This window comes from Myotis davidii, unplaced genomic scaffold (genome assembly GCF_000327345.1).
Source record: "Myotis davidii unplaced genomic scaffold, ASM32734v1 scaffold65, whole genome shotgun sequence".
Taxonomy (NCBI): Eukaryota; Metazoa; Chordata; class Mammalia; order Chiroptera; family Vespertilionidae; genus Myotis; species Myotis davidii.
In genome coordinates this window covers 458250-472179 of record NW_006297833.1, presented here as the reverse complement: position 1 = coordinate 472179, position 13930 = coordinate 458250, and the positions used below count along the sequence as shown (strand labels likewise).

Here is a 13930-nt window from a genome sequence, read left to right as displayed (position 1 = left end):
CTACAGAGATCTAGGACAGCATCTAGCAAGAAACTTGATCTCATCTTTGGTGTGAGAGAAAGTTTCCTGAGGAAGTGATATTTAAGCCGAGATCTGAGGGAGGAGTGGGCAAGCACAATGTGGAAGGGGAAGGGTGAGCAGAGAGGCTCAGCCTGGGCAAGGCTCTGGGATGGGAGGGGGCACTGGGCTCTGGAGGAACTGAAAGAAGGGCGAGAGTTCAGGGTGGAGCAGTGAACAGATGCCAAACCATGCAGGGCTGTGTAGTGTATTTTAAGAGTAATTGAAAGCAACTGGAAATGTGAGGTAGGAAAATGACAAGGTCTGCTTTGCGTTTCATAACCATCACTTGGGCTTCGGCATGGAGAATCTGAAAGGAAGCAGGAGTGCATACAGGGTAGCTGCTTGGCAAGCCATGGCGGTTATTCAGAAGAGATGAAGCTGGACTAGGATGGTGGTGATAAAGATCAGAGAGAGGATGGGCTGAAAGACACTCAGCAGAAACCTGGTGGGAATAGCTTCTGGGTGTTAGAATGGGGATAGTTTCAAGGATGAGGCCTAGGTTTCTGGTTTGCCCAATGGTGCGGAAAGGGTTGGAGGAGTTCAGTTTGGATGAGCTGAATTAAAGGGACTTTAGAGACAGCCAAGCATTTGGATACATGATCCTGAAGCTTAGAAGAAAGATGCGGCCATGAGAACACTGGTGTAAGGGTAAAGTCCCAGGTGTGGTTGAGACGGCCTGTGGTGAGCATGTGGGGGGAAAATGGAAGGGGACTCAGGAGCGAGCCTTCCAGAACCCCACATAAAGAACTGGGCAGAAGACAGCCAGCAAAGGGCTGTGAAACAGTCCGCAAGTAGGAGGAAACCAGAAAAAATGGTGACATGGAAACCAAAGGAAAAAAGGCATTTAAAGATGGAGAAAAGTCAATCCTGCCTGTTTATTAAAAATTCAAGTCACATGAGGACTGAAAAACGCCCAATAGACTTTAGTTCATTGGAGGTCACTGACCACCTTTGCAAAAGCCGGGGGCGTGGGCAAGGGATCTTGCCAAGTGAGCAAGACTAAGGGGAGGGGTGTAGGTGTGAGCCACATGCGAGTGGATAGAGTAAGGAGTGAGAAACCATACAGAACGCTCCACTTTGCTCTTCTCCTCAGAGTCTATGTCAAAATGGCAGAATGACATATGCCTGTAGCAACAATATTCCCAAATACCGAAGCTTTCCCACCCCTCCCATCCCGCCCCCACCCCCCCAAAAAAAAACACTAAACAAAGAGAAGAGGAAGAAGAGGTGGAGTTTTGTGTTCTGGCTTGCATTTTATATTCATGATTTGGTTGATATTAACCCCCGAGTCACTTCCTTTTCAGCTTTGAAGAATGGCGAGCAGTACCCACAAAAAAAAGATGGGAAAGAGGAGAGGAGGTGGAGCCTGTACCACCCATCTCTGTGGCTATCATTCCACTGTACCTTTCAGCATTTTGACAGCAACCTGGATGGAGACTTCTGTTTTACTAATTCCATAAGCTGTTGCATTCATCACTTTCCCAAAAGCACCTGATCCTAGCACCTTCCCTGTAAGAGAAACGGTGAATAAGTACAAGTTCAAGATTTTCCCACAGAAATGAAATGCTATGGAAACATCTGGACCATTTGATTCTTACCAAATTCTAAATTTTCTCTTGGAAACTCCCATTTGAGATCATATTCATATTCTCTGAAATCAATGTAGAAGTACTCATTATCCAAAGAACCAGTCACCTGTACCATCTGCAGTTGGCTTTCATACCTATATTGCTTCAGAGATGAAATGAGTCTGTTAGTAACAGGCAGATCTTCAGAACCAGGAAACCATGATAAACGTTTCCCTTTGAGTTTGGGGGTTCAGGGTAGGACTTTTTACCTTTTTGTACTTGTGACAAATGAGCATGGTTAAAACGGCCACGAAGGGGACACAGAGCCCAATGGTGGCATAGAATGAGATGTTGTCCTGGAAGAGAGGGAAGGGTCCTGCAACAAAAAAGTTTAGGATTCCTGATTGACATGACAGTGAACGCTCATCGTGATCTCACGCATCCTGCTTGAGTTACCAGGATTTGCTAGTTTACACGCTCCTGCAAATATTCCACTCCCTATGGAAAATCAGGGGATGGTAGTATAAAGGAATAGTTTCCTTCCTAGAAAATTGTATGTGATCCTGAACCCATTCTTAGGATTGTAAGAATTACATCTATTTAAACCCACAGGATAGACAAGTCAAATTAAAAAAAGATATTGAAGGCATTCTATTGTATGAATATGGAAAACTTCGTTAAAGGATGCTGGCGATTCTGCATGGTAAGTGTAGGCAGCCGGATTTCAAGATTAACTTAGGATGGCTTTAAAAACAAAACTAAAAATTATAAAACGGCAAGCTAAGGGCAAATAAGGAGATTAAGCAAAAGGGAAAATGGTAGCCGCTCCAAATTACTAAGTCTATTTTTCTAAAATTGGGTCTTTCAGGAGATATTCACTGTTCTGGGAATTGATGGTTCTACCTACATCACTCCTGGTCTTAATAACCTGACACAACAGTCACTCTGCCCCTGAACTACGCAGCAGTGTGCGTTCACTGGGGATTCCTGCCTAACTCAGAAAGCCTTCTTGCATCACATGCTGAACCTACAGGTTCTTGAAAAATTCCCCCAATAAAAATGAACTGGCACTAACTCCTAGTGGGGAATTCCTGGAGGTGGTTTGTTACAATAGTGGCTGCTGTGTACCTGGCGAGCCTACGTGGATTGTTTCACAAGATGTGCCCAGGGAATTGTACGCACAGCACTTTACCAGGGACCCTTTGATGGCCTCACTCATGTTCAGTGTACTGCTCGATATCCACTGTCCAAATACTTTCCTGTTAGCCTTTCTATTCCAAATTCCTTCCGTGATTTCTTCTGTGCAGCTAAAAGGAAACGGCAGACAGAGAAGCAGGTTAGATAGGTGGGGCTGTCCTCAGACTGGAAGTCATGGTTTCTCCAGTGAGCTCAAAAAGAGATTCCTCTATCATAAGTTATCAGACATAATCTATGGCCATGTAGGATTATGGTGGACTCAGAAGGTAAGCATTTTAAACGCTTAGCCATTTCTTCTTGAACTGTATTCATGAGAAAGAACCAATATGTCAGGGAGAGTGTGTTTCATGTTCTTCCAATGTAAGAGATACCAGAGTCTTTATTACTTGGGAGACTTGTCTGAACACTTCTTCCAGGTCCAAGATGGTAATGGATATCCATCTGAGGAACAAGAGACTTGACTTGCTGATGTGTTGGCCAGCACTTGAGGTTCCCCTGTAGAGAATAACATGAAAAATAGGCTCATGTAGTATAGTACTTTCCAAATGGCTTCAAAGTCAGTTTCATATAGGCTGCCCATTTACTCCGAGCAGTTTGTGCTTCTGGGAGGTGTCTCACGCAGAATGATGCAAGACTTCTGCTTGTTCCCTCTTTCCCAGGCATGTAACCTTCTGCATAGGCAGCCCTACGCTGACCTGCAGAACACCACTTCCCCATTGCCAGGCTCCATAGAGAGCTAAGGTATATACTTTTAAATACCTGAACACCTCAAAATGATTTTTAGCTTCAGAAGCATCTGCAAAAATTCCAATAAAATGTATTCCCGTCTTCTCATAGATCAGAGAAACAAAAATTATTAAAACAAGGAAATGGCAGGTAATATGACTTTCAGCCTTTCCTTAACATGATCTTTCAAAGTACTAGTCAATAGTCACAACATTAAACACATTTACAGGCATGGAATAAGTCTCTTGGCTTCAAAGGATGAACACAGAAAGAGAAATAGGTATAAATGAAGCCAGTAGGCACGAAAGTAAAATTTCAAAACGCTTCAGTATATAAAAAGTCTTACAGTATTGTTTCTAAACCATTACTTAGCTCTTTCTGGTCATAGATAATAAGCAGTTAAGGAGTTATAAGACTTAAATTAAATTTCTTAATAATTTAACTTACTTCTTATATTTAGCGTGAACATTTTTGTGAACTGGGCATCGTCATTTTCTGCGTGGAAGGTGTATTCTCCTGACTGGTGTTTGTGGTTGCAAAACTTAGATATGCTGTTTGGAAAAGAATTAAAAACAGACTTAGCCCAATTCTTACAGGAGATGCTGAATGATGGTGTGCATGGGAGGGAACTCCCTTGAGACACTCTCTAAAGTTCAATGGACAAGGAGGTGTCTTTATACTAGGCCATTGCTACTCACAGTGGGGTCCGTGGACAGGCAGCATCAGCACCTGTATTACCTGGGAGCTTGTTAGAAATACAAAATCTTAGGCCCCAACGGAACCTACTGACTCAGAGTCTGCATTTTAATGTGGTTCATATGCAAATTAAAAGTTGAGACACACAGGCCCTGACCGGTTTGGCTCAGTGGATAGAGCATTGGCCTGCGGACTGAAGGGTCCCAGGTTCGATTCCGGTGAAGGGCATGTACCTCGGTTGTGGGCACATCCCCAGTGGGGGATATGCAGGAGGCAGCTGATCGATGTTTCTCTCTCATGGATGTTTCTAACTCTATATCCCTCTCCCTTCCTCTCTGTAAAAAATCAATAAAATATATTTAAAAAAAAAAAAGTTGAGACACACTGATCTAGACTGGGCTCCTCAGAGAGACAAGAAGGTTCCCAACCCTACTGCTCCACACATTCGGGACTAGTCCAACTTCCCAGAAATATGGAAAACCTCTGTAGGTAGAGGAGATTGTAACTCCCTTACTTCCTAAAAGAATAGCTCTCTAGCATTGGTCCAAAGCAAGACCTAGGAAGAACCCTTAACTTAAATAGTAATTAACAGTGATGAGGGCTCACATCAACTGCATTTGTACAAAATCTTTGGGCAGTCTCAGCAGGCTCTAGTATCCACTTGGAGTGCTCATCCACCACTCAACACATTTTGACATGGATAACTTGATCTTGGGGGTTATCCACCATGTCTACCATGTGTATAGGATGCTGGCTATTGTAGTGGGATGTAGGATAGTGTAGGAAAGGTAGGAATAGTGTTGAATATGCCTTCATGCATTGACAAGATAAAAGAAAGTTCAGGCCCTGGCCGGGTAGCTCAGTTGCTTAGAGCATCTTCTGTATACACCAAGGTGGCATGTTCAATCTCTGGTCAGGACACATACAAGAAACAACCAATGAATGCATAAATAGGTGGAACAACAAATCAAAATCTCCCTCTCTCTCTCTCTCTCTCTCTTTCTCCCCCTCCCTTCCCCTCTCCCTAAAATCGATTTTAAAAATTAATAAAATGAAGTTTTGTTCACAGAAATAAAGTTTCCCTTAGATTAAAAAAATCCAAGGCTTTCTCAGAAGTTATTTAATGAGGCTTCCTCTATACAGACTACTTGAAGTTTTTGTTGTTTGTCTTTTTTTAAAAGACTACATATGGGTAGGGTAGAAATGTAAACAGGAAGGCCCGGAGTGGAGGCCAGCCATAAACTAGGAGACATATAGGATGCAAAAAAAACATATAAAATATGGCTCTTGTCCTCAAATATATCATATACAGGTAGATGGACAAAACCTACATAAACAGAATAGTTATAACATTAAACAATAAAATAAGGCCAAGAGAAGATGAACTGATCAGAGGACAGTATAGATAGGCCAAGTTCCAATGGCTTTATAGAAGTGGGACTTGAGCTAGGTCTTCAAAGATAAATTAGGTGTTTTTTTGTTTTTAATCCTCACCCAAGAATATTTTTTCCATTGATTTTTAGAGAGAGAGGAAGAGAAAGAGAGAGACAGAGAGCAACACCGATGTGAGAGAGATACATCGATTGGTTGCCCCCTGCATGCCCCTGACCAGGGCCAGGAGCCTACAACCGAGGTACTTGCCCCTGACCAAAATTGAACCCGGAACCCGTTTGTCTGCAGGCTGAAGCTCTATCCACTGAGCCAAACCAGCTAGGGCCAGATGAGTTCGTTTTAACGAGAGGGCAGAAGCACAGACATCCAATGAGGAGGAAAGGGCAGGACTTAGAGATAAGGTGGGAATTCATACGGCCTTATTAAAGGAGAGCAATGGGGAGGCCAATGGACTGAGCAGGGGTGCTTGTTGAAATGTGCAGGGAGAGGGGGTGAAAGAAGGCTAAATGGGTAGGGGAAAGCCCGTAACAAGGACTTGAAAACCCAGCTGAATTATTTAGATCTGATAGAGAAAGCAGAAGGTGCTATGGATCCTGAGCAGGGGAGGATTATCAGGAACAGTACCTTAATTTAGACTGAAGGCAGTCGGAAAAGTTTATTGGAATGAAATCTGGAGGCAGTGTTGTAACCCAGGAATTCATTCATTCGTTCATTCATTCATTCATGCATTTATTCATTCATTCTACCATCATCGGTAGAGCCTATTTGTGGGAGGAATCAGAAATACAACAGTGAGTTAGAAAAAATAGATTTCTGTTCTCACAGAATTGCAGTTTGGTGGTGAAGGCAGGCAAGTCAATAAGCAGTTACAGTACTAGTATAATGTGGGAAGTCCTAGGAGAGAAGTAAAAGTTCAGACTTGAACAGAGCATGAAAAGATGAGTGTTGTCTAAGGTAGGGAAAATGGGAAAGGAGAGGAGAGAGCAAATCCAAGATGCACCCGGAAAAAAAGAGAAAGCAGGTGTTTGATTGGATATGGAGATGAAGGAGGGACCAGAACACCAATTGATGCAAGATTCAAATTGCACAGTTAGCAACTTTTGAGCAGTTATGAGACCATGACTTCAATGTTGTGCATCCTTAACTCCGCAACTAAAAAGTAATTCTGACTGTGTATAGCGATGATAGAATTCATTGCTCTATGAGCATTTAACAAGTTTTTTGTCTGCCTTGGTAACAAGAAGGCTGAAGAAGTAAAATGGAGTAGGAATAGCCCTGGCCACGTGGCTCGTTGGTTAGAGCGTCATCCTGATATAAGGTATAGGCTTCAATATCCAGTCAGGGCACGTACAAAAACCAACCAATGAATGCATAAGTAAGTGGAACAACAATGTTTTTCTCTCTCTCCCTTTCCCTTCTATTCTCTAAAATTCATTTTTTTAAAAAAGAGTGTGGGAGGACCTTGACCGGTTTAGCTCAGTGAATAGAGCGTCAGCCTTCGGACTGAAGGGTCCTGGGTTCGATTCCGGTCAAGGGCATGTACCTTGGTTGCGGGCACATCCCCTGCAGGGGATGTGCAGGAGGCAGCTGATCGATGTTTCCCTCTCATTGATGTTTCTAGCTCTCTATCCCTCTCCCTTCCTCTCTGTAAACAATCAATAAAAATATATTTTAAAAAAAAAGAGTGTGGGAGGACAGGTGAAAAGGGGGAAGGAGATTAAGAAGTACAAATTACTAGTTACAAAATAAATCACAGGTATGTAAAGTACAGCACAAGAAATAGAATCAGTGATAAGTAATAACTATGTATGGTATCAGATGGGTACTTAGATTTATTGTGGTGATCCCTTCGTAAGGCATATAAATGTCAAATCACTAATGTAACACACCTGAAACCAATATAATATTGTATATCAACTGTAATTTAACAATAAATATTTTAAAAGAATTAAAATGGGAATTTCTTATCCTGGCCTACTTCTGGACAACAAGAAGGGCATGACTGATGAAGCGGAAGTGGTAGAAAGATTGGAGAAAAGCGAAACTATAACACTAGGGAGAAAAGTAAATATGTGATTTCCAGCCTTTAGGGAGACAGAGTGTATGTGGTCCAAGAAGAGAAAGATGTGAGCCTCTATAAGGGGAAATGTAATTCTCACTGGACAATAGCCAAAGGCCCTGAAAAGGAATAAAAAGAGATTAAAAAAAGAAAGAAGCCATGTGGTTAGCCAGGGACCTTGCCAAAAGCACCCATCAATGTGATAGAAAAAGAAATTACCGACAGAACTATTGATTGTCGTGCTGCCCACAGCAAAATGTTTTGTGAACACTTTCCCTCCTAAGGCTTTTGTGCTGCCTTTATTGAGAATCACTGGCCATGGTGTCAAGCACATATCATCTCAAATGTTCTCACGCTTCCAGGTAGGAAAGTGATCTAAACAGACTGAATATCCAGGTCATTTCAAGCTGCCTGTCCTTCTGTTTAAGACAGCCAATCCTAGCAATAGAAACAGCTGCGTCATTGAACCTTCCTGGAAATTCCAAAGGGACTAACCGATTAGGTGACGGAGAGATTCACGGCTTCCTCTTTCCCCTGGTGTTTTTCTAAAATGGTCAGCTGGCCTGAGACGGGAGTTGAGTGAATTGGAATTTACACTGACATCATACCTTGGTGACTAAGGAGATGTATTCTCATTACAGCTATGAAAAGGGTTTTCCCCTCTGTACAGCCAACATGCAGGTCATTTTTATTTTCCACTTAGCACCTTGAGGGAGTTGAGCAAGGGCAGGCTCTTTCTAGTGGCTCAGGGAGTCATTTGACAATAAAGTAAAAAGTGTTTTACTCAAAGAACGAGAGATTATCAAAGTCAAATCAGAATGCAGAGAATAATAAAATGGGCACTAGGGAGGCTGAGCGCTTCTGAAACTGGAGAGCTGAGAACTGGCAGGACTGAGGTGGCAGCACTGAGGTGGCTTGACCAGCACAGAAAGACATGGGTCAGGAAGTGGGCGATCCTGTCTTCCTCCAACGGAAGTTTCTGCGGAGGTCTAAGAAGAGTCTTTCAGAGGAATTTATTAAATAATTGTAAAATTCTAATAATTCGGGGTTGTTGGTTTTTTTAATCATGAAAGTAAGAACAGCTAAGGTAGATTTGTTTATATTTCAGTCTACAGAGATAAGAAATTACGCAAACAAACAGATGAAATGTCCTAGAACCTTTTCTCAAGACCAGGCTATCAGGACCGCTGGAAAGTTACAGTTTAGTAAAGTGTAAACACATCCAGGCAAGCCCTAATCAGCCGCAGGGTAATATTTGAGGAAGTAAATTGGAGAAACGAAGCTGTGAAGGTAGGGAAGCTGAGAGACTTCTGGCACACACACTATGACCACATCAAAGCTTTTTCAGGAGTGAAGTTTTTACATAAACCTTTCAGTTACATATAAACACTGTATCATCTCTTACAACACTAAATACTGTACTTCACAACAAAATTCAGTTTGACTGAACTGTTGAATCTAGGTGGTGGGAAAAGGATGCTTACTGTACTATTCTTTGAGTTTACTGGCAAATTTGAAACATTTTATGATAAAAAGTTGAAAAGAACTCATTACAATTTAGTCTTATCTCATGGCTTATCTCAAAACAGAGACTTGTGAACAGCAAAAGACATTTAGAGCACTAGTACTGACATTTTGTTTTTAAGATTTTTTAAAATATATTTTATTGATTTCTTACAGAGAGGAAGGGAGAGGGAGAGAGTTAGAAACATCGATGAGAGAGAAACATCGATCAGCTGCCTCCTGCACAGCTCCTAGTGGGGATGTGCCTGCAACCAAGGTACATGCCCTTGGCCGGAATCGAACCTGGGACCCTTCAGTCCGCGGGCCGACGCTCTATCCGCTGAGCCAAACCGGTTACGGCAGTACTGACATTTTGGTTGTTCATTTTTATGCAATATTTTGACCACCTTTTTCAGGAAGAAGGAGGTGCCATCTTCCCTATGTATTTGTATTAAGTAGCCCATCATCCCTGGTGCATCATTATCACCAACAAACACTATAGTTCTTCAATAACTTTTTAAAATAAATTGAACACTGTTATGGTAAGTGCATGTATGTGGTCCTTGCCATGCAAAAAGGATGCACTGATACATCTTTGGCCCAGGTTACGCACTTTGAGTTGCTCTCCAGGGGTGACAACAATTCATTCATTTATTAAACCCCCCTTGACTGAAGGAGGCATTATACCAGGATAGAGAAATGGCAGAGAACCTATCCCTTAGGGAGCTTATATACTCACTGGTGAGATTCAATACACAGAGAGCTTGACTACATCACCAGGTCATGACAAATGAGAGGTACAACACACTATGGGAATCAGGACAAGTGCTGATTCATTCACTTGGCTGGGTAGTTATAAGATAATTACTTGGGGTCAGGAATGCAGACTGTGATCATGGAATGAAATCAAATTAACTAGCCTACTAATTGGCCCATGGCCCATATATCAGAAACATGGTCCACTAATCAATGAATCTGTAAAATCTTAAGAGATTGTACCTGATGTCCTCCAGCACAGTAGCAGTGATCTCCCAGGTGGCCTCTGGCACTTACAAGTGCCTATGTAAGACTGAGGGGGATGGGGAGGGAAACATTACCTTATTCACCCTTGCAGCCCCACACAGAATCAAGCCCATCAAGAGGATAATAAGGAAATATTCATTGAACTAAACGGAACTGGTATTTTTATCTCTTTGAATTGGGTTAAAAGAGAATCCCATAGTGTCAAGTGCTCCTGACACTAGGCCACAACACAGAGGGAGGGGAGAGTTAAAGCTCTGAGGGCCTTTGAACACAGGCCTGTGGTAGGTAGTCAATTCAACTAGGAGAGGGGCTGACTCCCGACCTCCTACGTTCATGTTTGATGATTCAGAATAAGGGCTTATGGCAATGAGGTGATCCGTCTAAGGCAGTGTTTCTTAACCCCAGCAATGTTTTCCTCACTAGGGATGTGTGGCAATGTCTGGAGATAATTTTGGTTGTCACAATTGGGGGTGGTGGTGCTCCTGACATCCAGTGGGTGGAGGCCAGGGATGCTGTTAAACACCCTACAATGCACAGGAGAGGCCCCAGAATAATTATTACCAGCCCAAGATGTCCGCAGCACTGCTGCTGAGAGGCCCTGAGTTAGGGGACTGTTCATCAGTCAGGGCACAGACCTCAGAACAGAGTGCCTCTCAGTCACAGTCTAGTCTGAAACCAAGTTGCACAGGATTCCTTTCAAGAGATAAAAGGCGTCATAGCTATAGAAAAGACAAAGGGAAAAAAAGATCTTTGTTTTCCAAAAAAGGAATGAAGAATTTCTCCCATAAGAGAACCCCTAATACAGTTGTACAAATCCTTTAGCATTGATTATTCGGCAATTTCTGCACCAATTTTTTGAAGACAAACCAATACAGTGATAGGTAATGTTTTCCTGTTTTGAAGGGCTTTACTTCCTCAATCCTCTGCAAATGTGTGGAGGGAGCGTTGGTGTGCTCACTGCAGCATGCATTCTCAAATAGGAAGTAACAATCTGGTGACTCAGAAAATGCCACGAAACCTTGCGCAAATAGGATTCTTTCCATTTTTCTTTTAAAAAAAAATGTTTTTATTGATTTTAGAGAGAAAAAGGGGAAGGAGAGGGAGAGAGAGAAAGAGATAGAAACCTCAATGATGAGAGAAAACATCATCAATTGGCTGCCTCCTGCACACTTCCCACTGTGGATCAGCCTGCAACCTGGGCATGTGCCCTGACCAGGAATCGAACTGGCAACCTCTTGGTGCATGGGTCGATGCTCAACCACTGAACCACACCAGCCAGAATCATTCCATTTTTCATGCAGTGGGTTACACTATCTGAACTGACTATAAAACTCTCTGTTACTGTGTCTGCACATGTGCTGTCTTCAGTGTCAACTCAATAATATACCAATTCACGACACAAAACCACTCTTCTGCTGGGGCAACAAAAGAGTTGTGTGAAGGTGATGCCGAGACCTGGAGCTGTGTCATCTCACCTGTACCCATCATCAAGGCCACTTTGTTCACAAGGAAATGATTTTCTAGAGAAGGTCCATGTACATCTGATTTGTGGGTATGCTTTAAACCTGACAGAAAAACAGAACTCTTCATACTGGTCAATTTCATACTCTTCATTTGTTTTGGAAGCATGTATAAATCCCTTTTCTGTAAAAAAAAAACAACAACAACAACCACCAAACATTTATGGAAATATATGGAGAAGATAAATACATTTTTATTCATCAGTTTAATGCAAGAAAATTCATGCTGCAGGTTAGATTTGCTAGTCTAAGAAATACGGGATACCTATCCCGTTATAAGCCTGAGCTCATCACCTTCCAGAATTAAGATTCCTTTAAGAATTGAATGTAAATAATTGAGTCTCTCCCTCCCCAAATGTATTAATAAACCTATAGATTTTTGCAGACAATTTCAAAAGGTAAAAAGGGCTCCCCCAGCCCAGCCAACCATGTACAGAGTAGGGGTCCTCAGTCAGACAGCTGCCTCAGTGACACATACTACAAAAAGTAACCGCAGGGCACAAGTGAAAGAACAGGCTAGCCACCAATATTCACAAGGCTTCCCTGTAGAATACTTCCTTATCAGTGTGATGAGAGAATCATTTCATTTCTTAGCCTGTTCATTACAGTTGAAGGCTGCCACCTAATCTAAATAAAAAGCATGATTATTTTCAAATCCTCCATCTTTCACCCAAATTTCAACACAGGTAGTGCTTGTCCAGATCCCTCATTGTTCACTGCCCTCTCAGATCTTAGAACAAGCATTTATCAACTGCCTGTTTTGTGTCAGGCTCTCTTCCAGTCCTGGGACTACAAGGATAGGAGGAGTTACTCCTGTCCTTAAGGAACTTCTACTGGAAAACAAAATTCCACAAACAGATGGTCATAGTATGATGAGGCAATTACGAAGGCAGTGACATTCAGTCGGGCTTGACTGGAAAAGGAAGCTTATGTTTGCAAAGCTATTCTGACTCAGTGTCTTTCTCAGCTCTTGACACTAACATTATATTGAAATCAGAATTCACAGCACATACCTCACAGTCCACACCAAAGCAACTAAAAATATGAATAAAGGTTGCATGCGCAGCCTGCATTACCTACGATGGTAACCAAAGCTGACTGACTGGGATGCTTGGAAGAGGAACAAGTGTAATATCCAGTGTCGTTTCTTCCCACTGATGATACAAAAGCAAACAGAATCCGTATCATAGTTCTGTTTGTGGAATAGGTACTCATCTCAAAGTAGTTGCCCTAGGTTTTAATAAAACAAAATGGATTTAATGATTTTAACCTGGACTATCAGTCGGCTGTTTCAGCATTTTCAGAATGCAAACGCGTCATATTACCTTCTCCAGTGCTTGATTTTCTAACTCCCAGCTGAGCCCAAATCCATGGTTTACATGAACAGCTTTGCACCTGAGCCACAAGGGCTCCCCCACTTTAAGAAATAACTGTGGCAGTGTGTTCCGAGGAGTCTGGTTTAGATCTAGAAGAAGAAAACATCCCAAGTAAGAAAAAAAGTGATTTTTACTCATCACAAAGTATATGCCAAACGTTCTGAAGAATAAAGTTTTTAACATCATTGCAAATGTCATGAATCTTTTATTATATTATTAATCTTTAAAAACTAATAATTTAAAATATTTAGTTTTTGTTAAATCTTGTAGCATTTACAGAATCCATAATATTACATTTAAAGTGGTATAAAGGGCACATAAAATTTCTGAAGTTGAATGACTACCTAAACCAGTGATGGTGAACCTATGACATGCGTGACACGTGTCATAGGTTCATTTTGGGTGACACGCATTGACAGAGACAAAAAATTGCATAATTCAAATATTTGTCTCTCGCAACGGCCAGAGTTGGGCATCACTCGAGTAATATTATTACTCACGTTACTCATGATCAATAATGCAATTCTAAAACCGGATGTAAACATGTACATCGGTGTTGCATAGCAAAGATACATAGTGAAAACATCCAAGATACATTGTTCCAATATTGACATTAATATAAAAAGGTTAAGAATTGCACTATAAAGAGATTAATCTTTACTCATGACATTTTATTTTTACTCGAGTGACAAAATGCCCAATTCTGGAAACGGCCTCGTTATTGTCAACATGTGCCTCGGGTAAGCTTCCCGTGCGTTCGGGTGCATTCGGCAAACGGACGCACTTGATCGCCATGTTCATTAGGAGACA

The 13930-nt window shown here is 41.8% G+C and overlaps 1 protein-coding gene across 1 annotated transcript in view; it reads right to left on the bottom strand.

The window, feature by feature from the left end:
* Positions 1–13930, bottom strand: part of FLT3 (fms related tyrosine kinase 3) — a 60801-nt gene that overhangs the window by 23191 nt on the left and 23680 nt on the right. The window contains exons 6-14 of the mRNA XM_006773676.1: positions 13070–13209; positions 12821–12974; positions 11700–11868; positions 3999–4102; positions 3212–3320; positions 2757–2935; positions 1898–2004; positions 1659–1791; positions 1465–1569 (exon numbers count right to left, since the gene is read on the bottom strand). Of these exons, the coding sequence (XP_006773739.1) occupies positions 1465–1569; positions 1659–1791; positions 1898–2004; positions 2757–2935; positions 3212–3320; positions 3999–4102; positions 11700–11868; positions 12821–12974; positions 13070–13209 (1200 nt within the window). The remainder of the gene's footprint in view (positions 1–1464; positions 1570–1658; positions 1792–1897; positions 2005–2756; positions 2936–3211; positions 3321–3998; positions 4103–11699; positions 11869–12820; positions 12975–13069; positions 13210–13930) is intronic.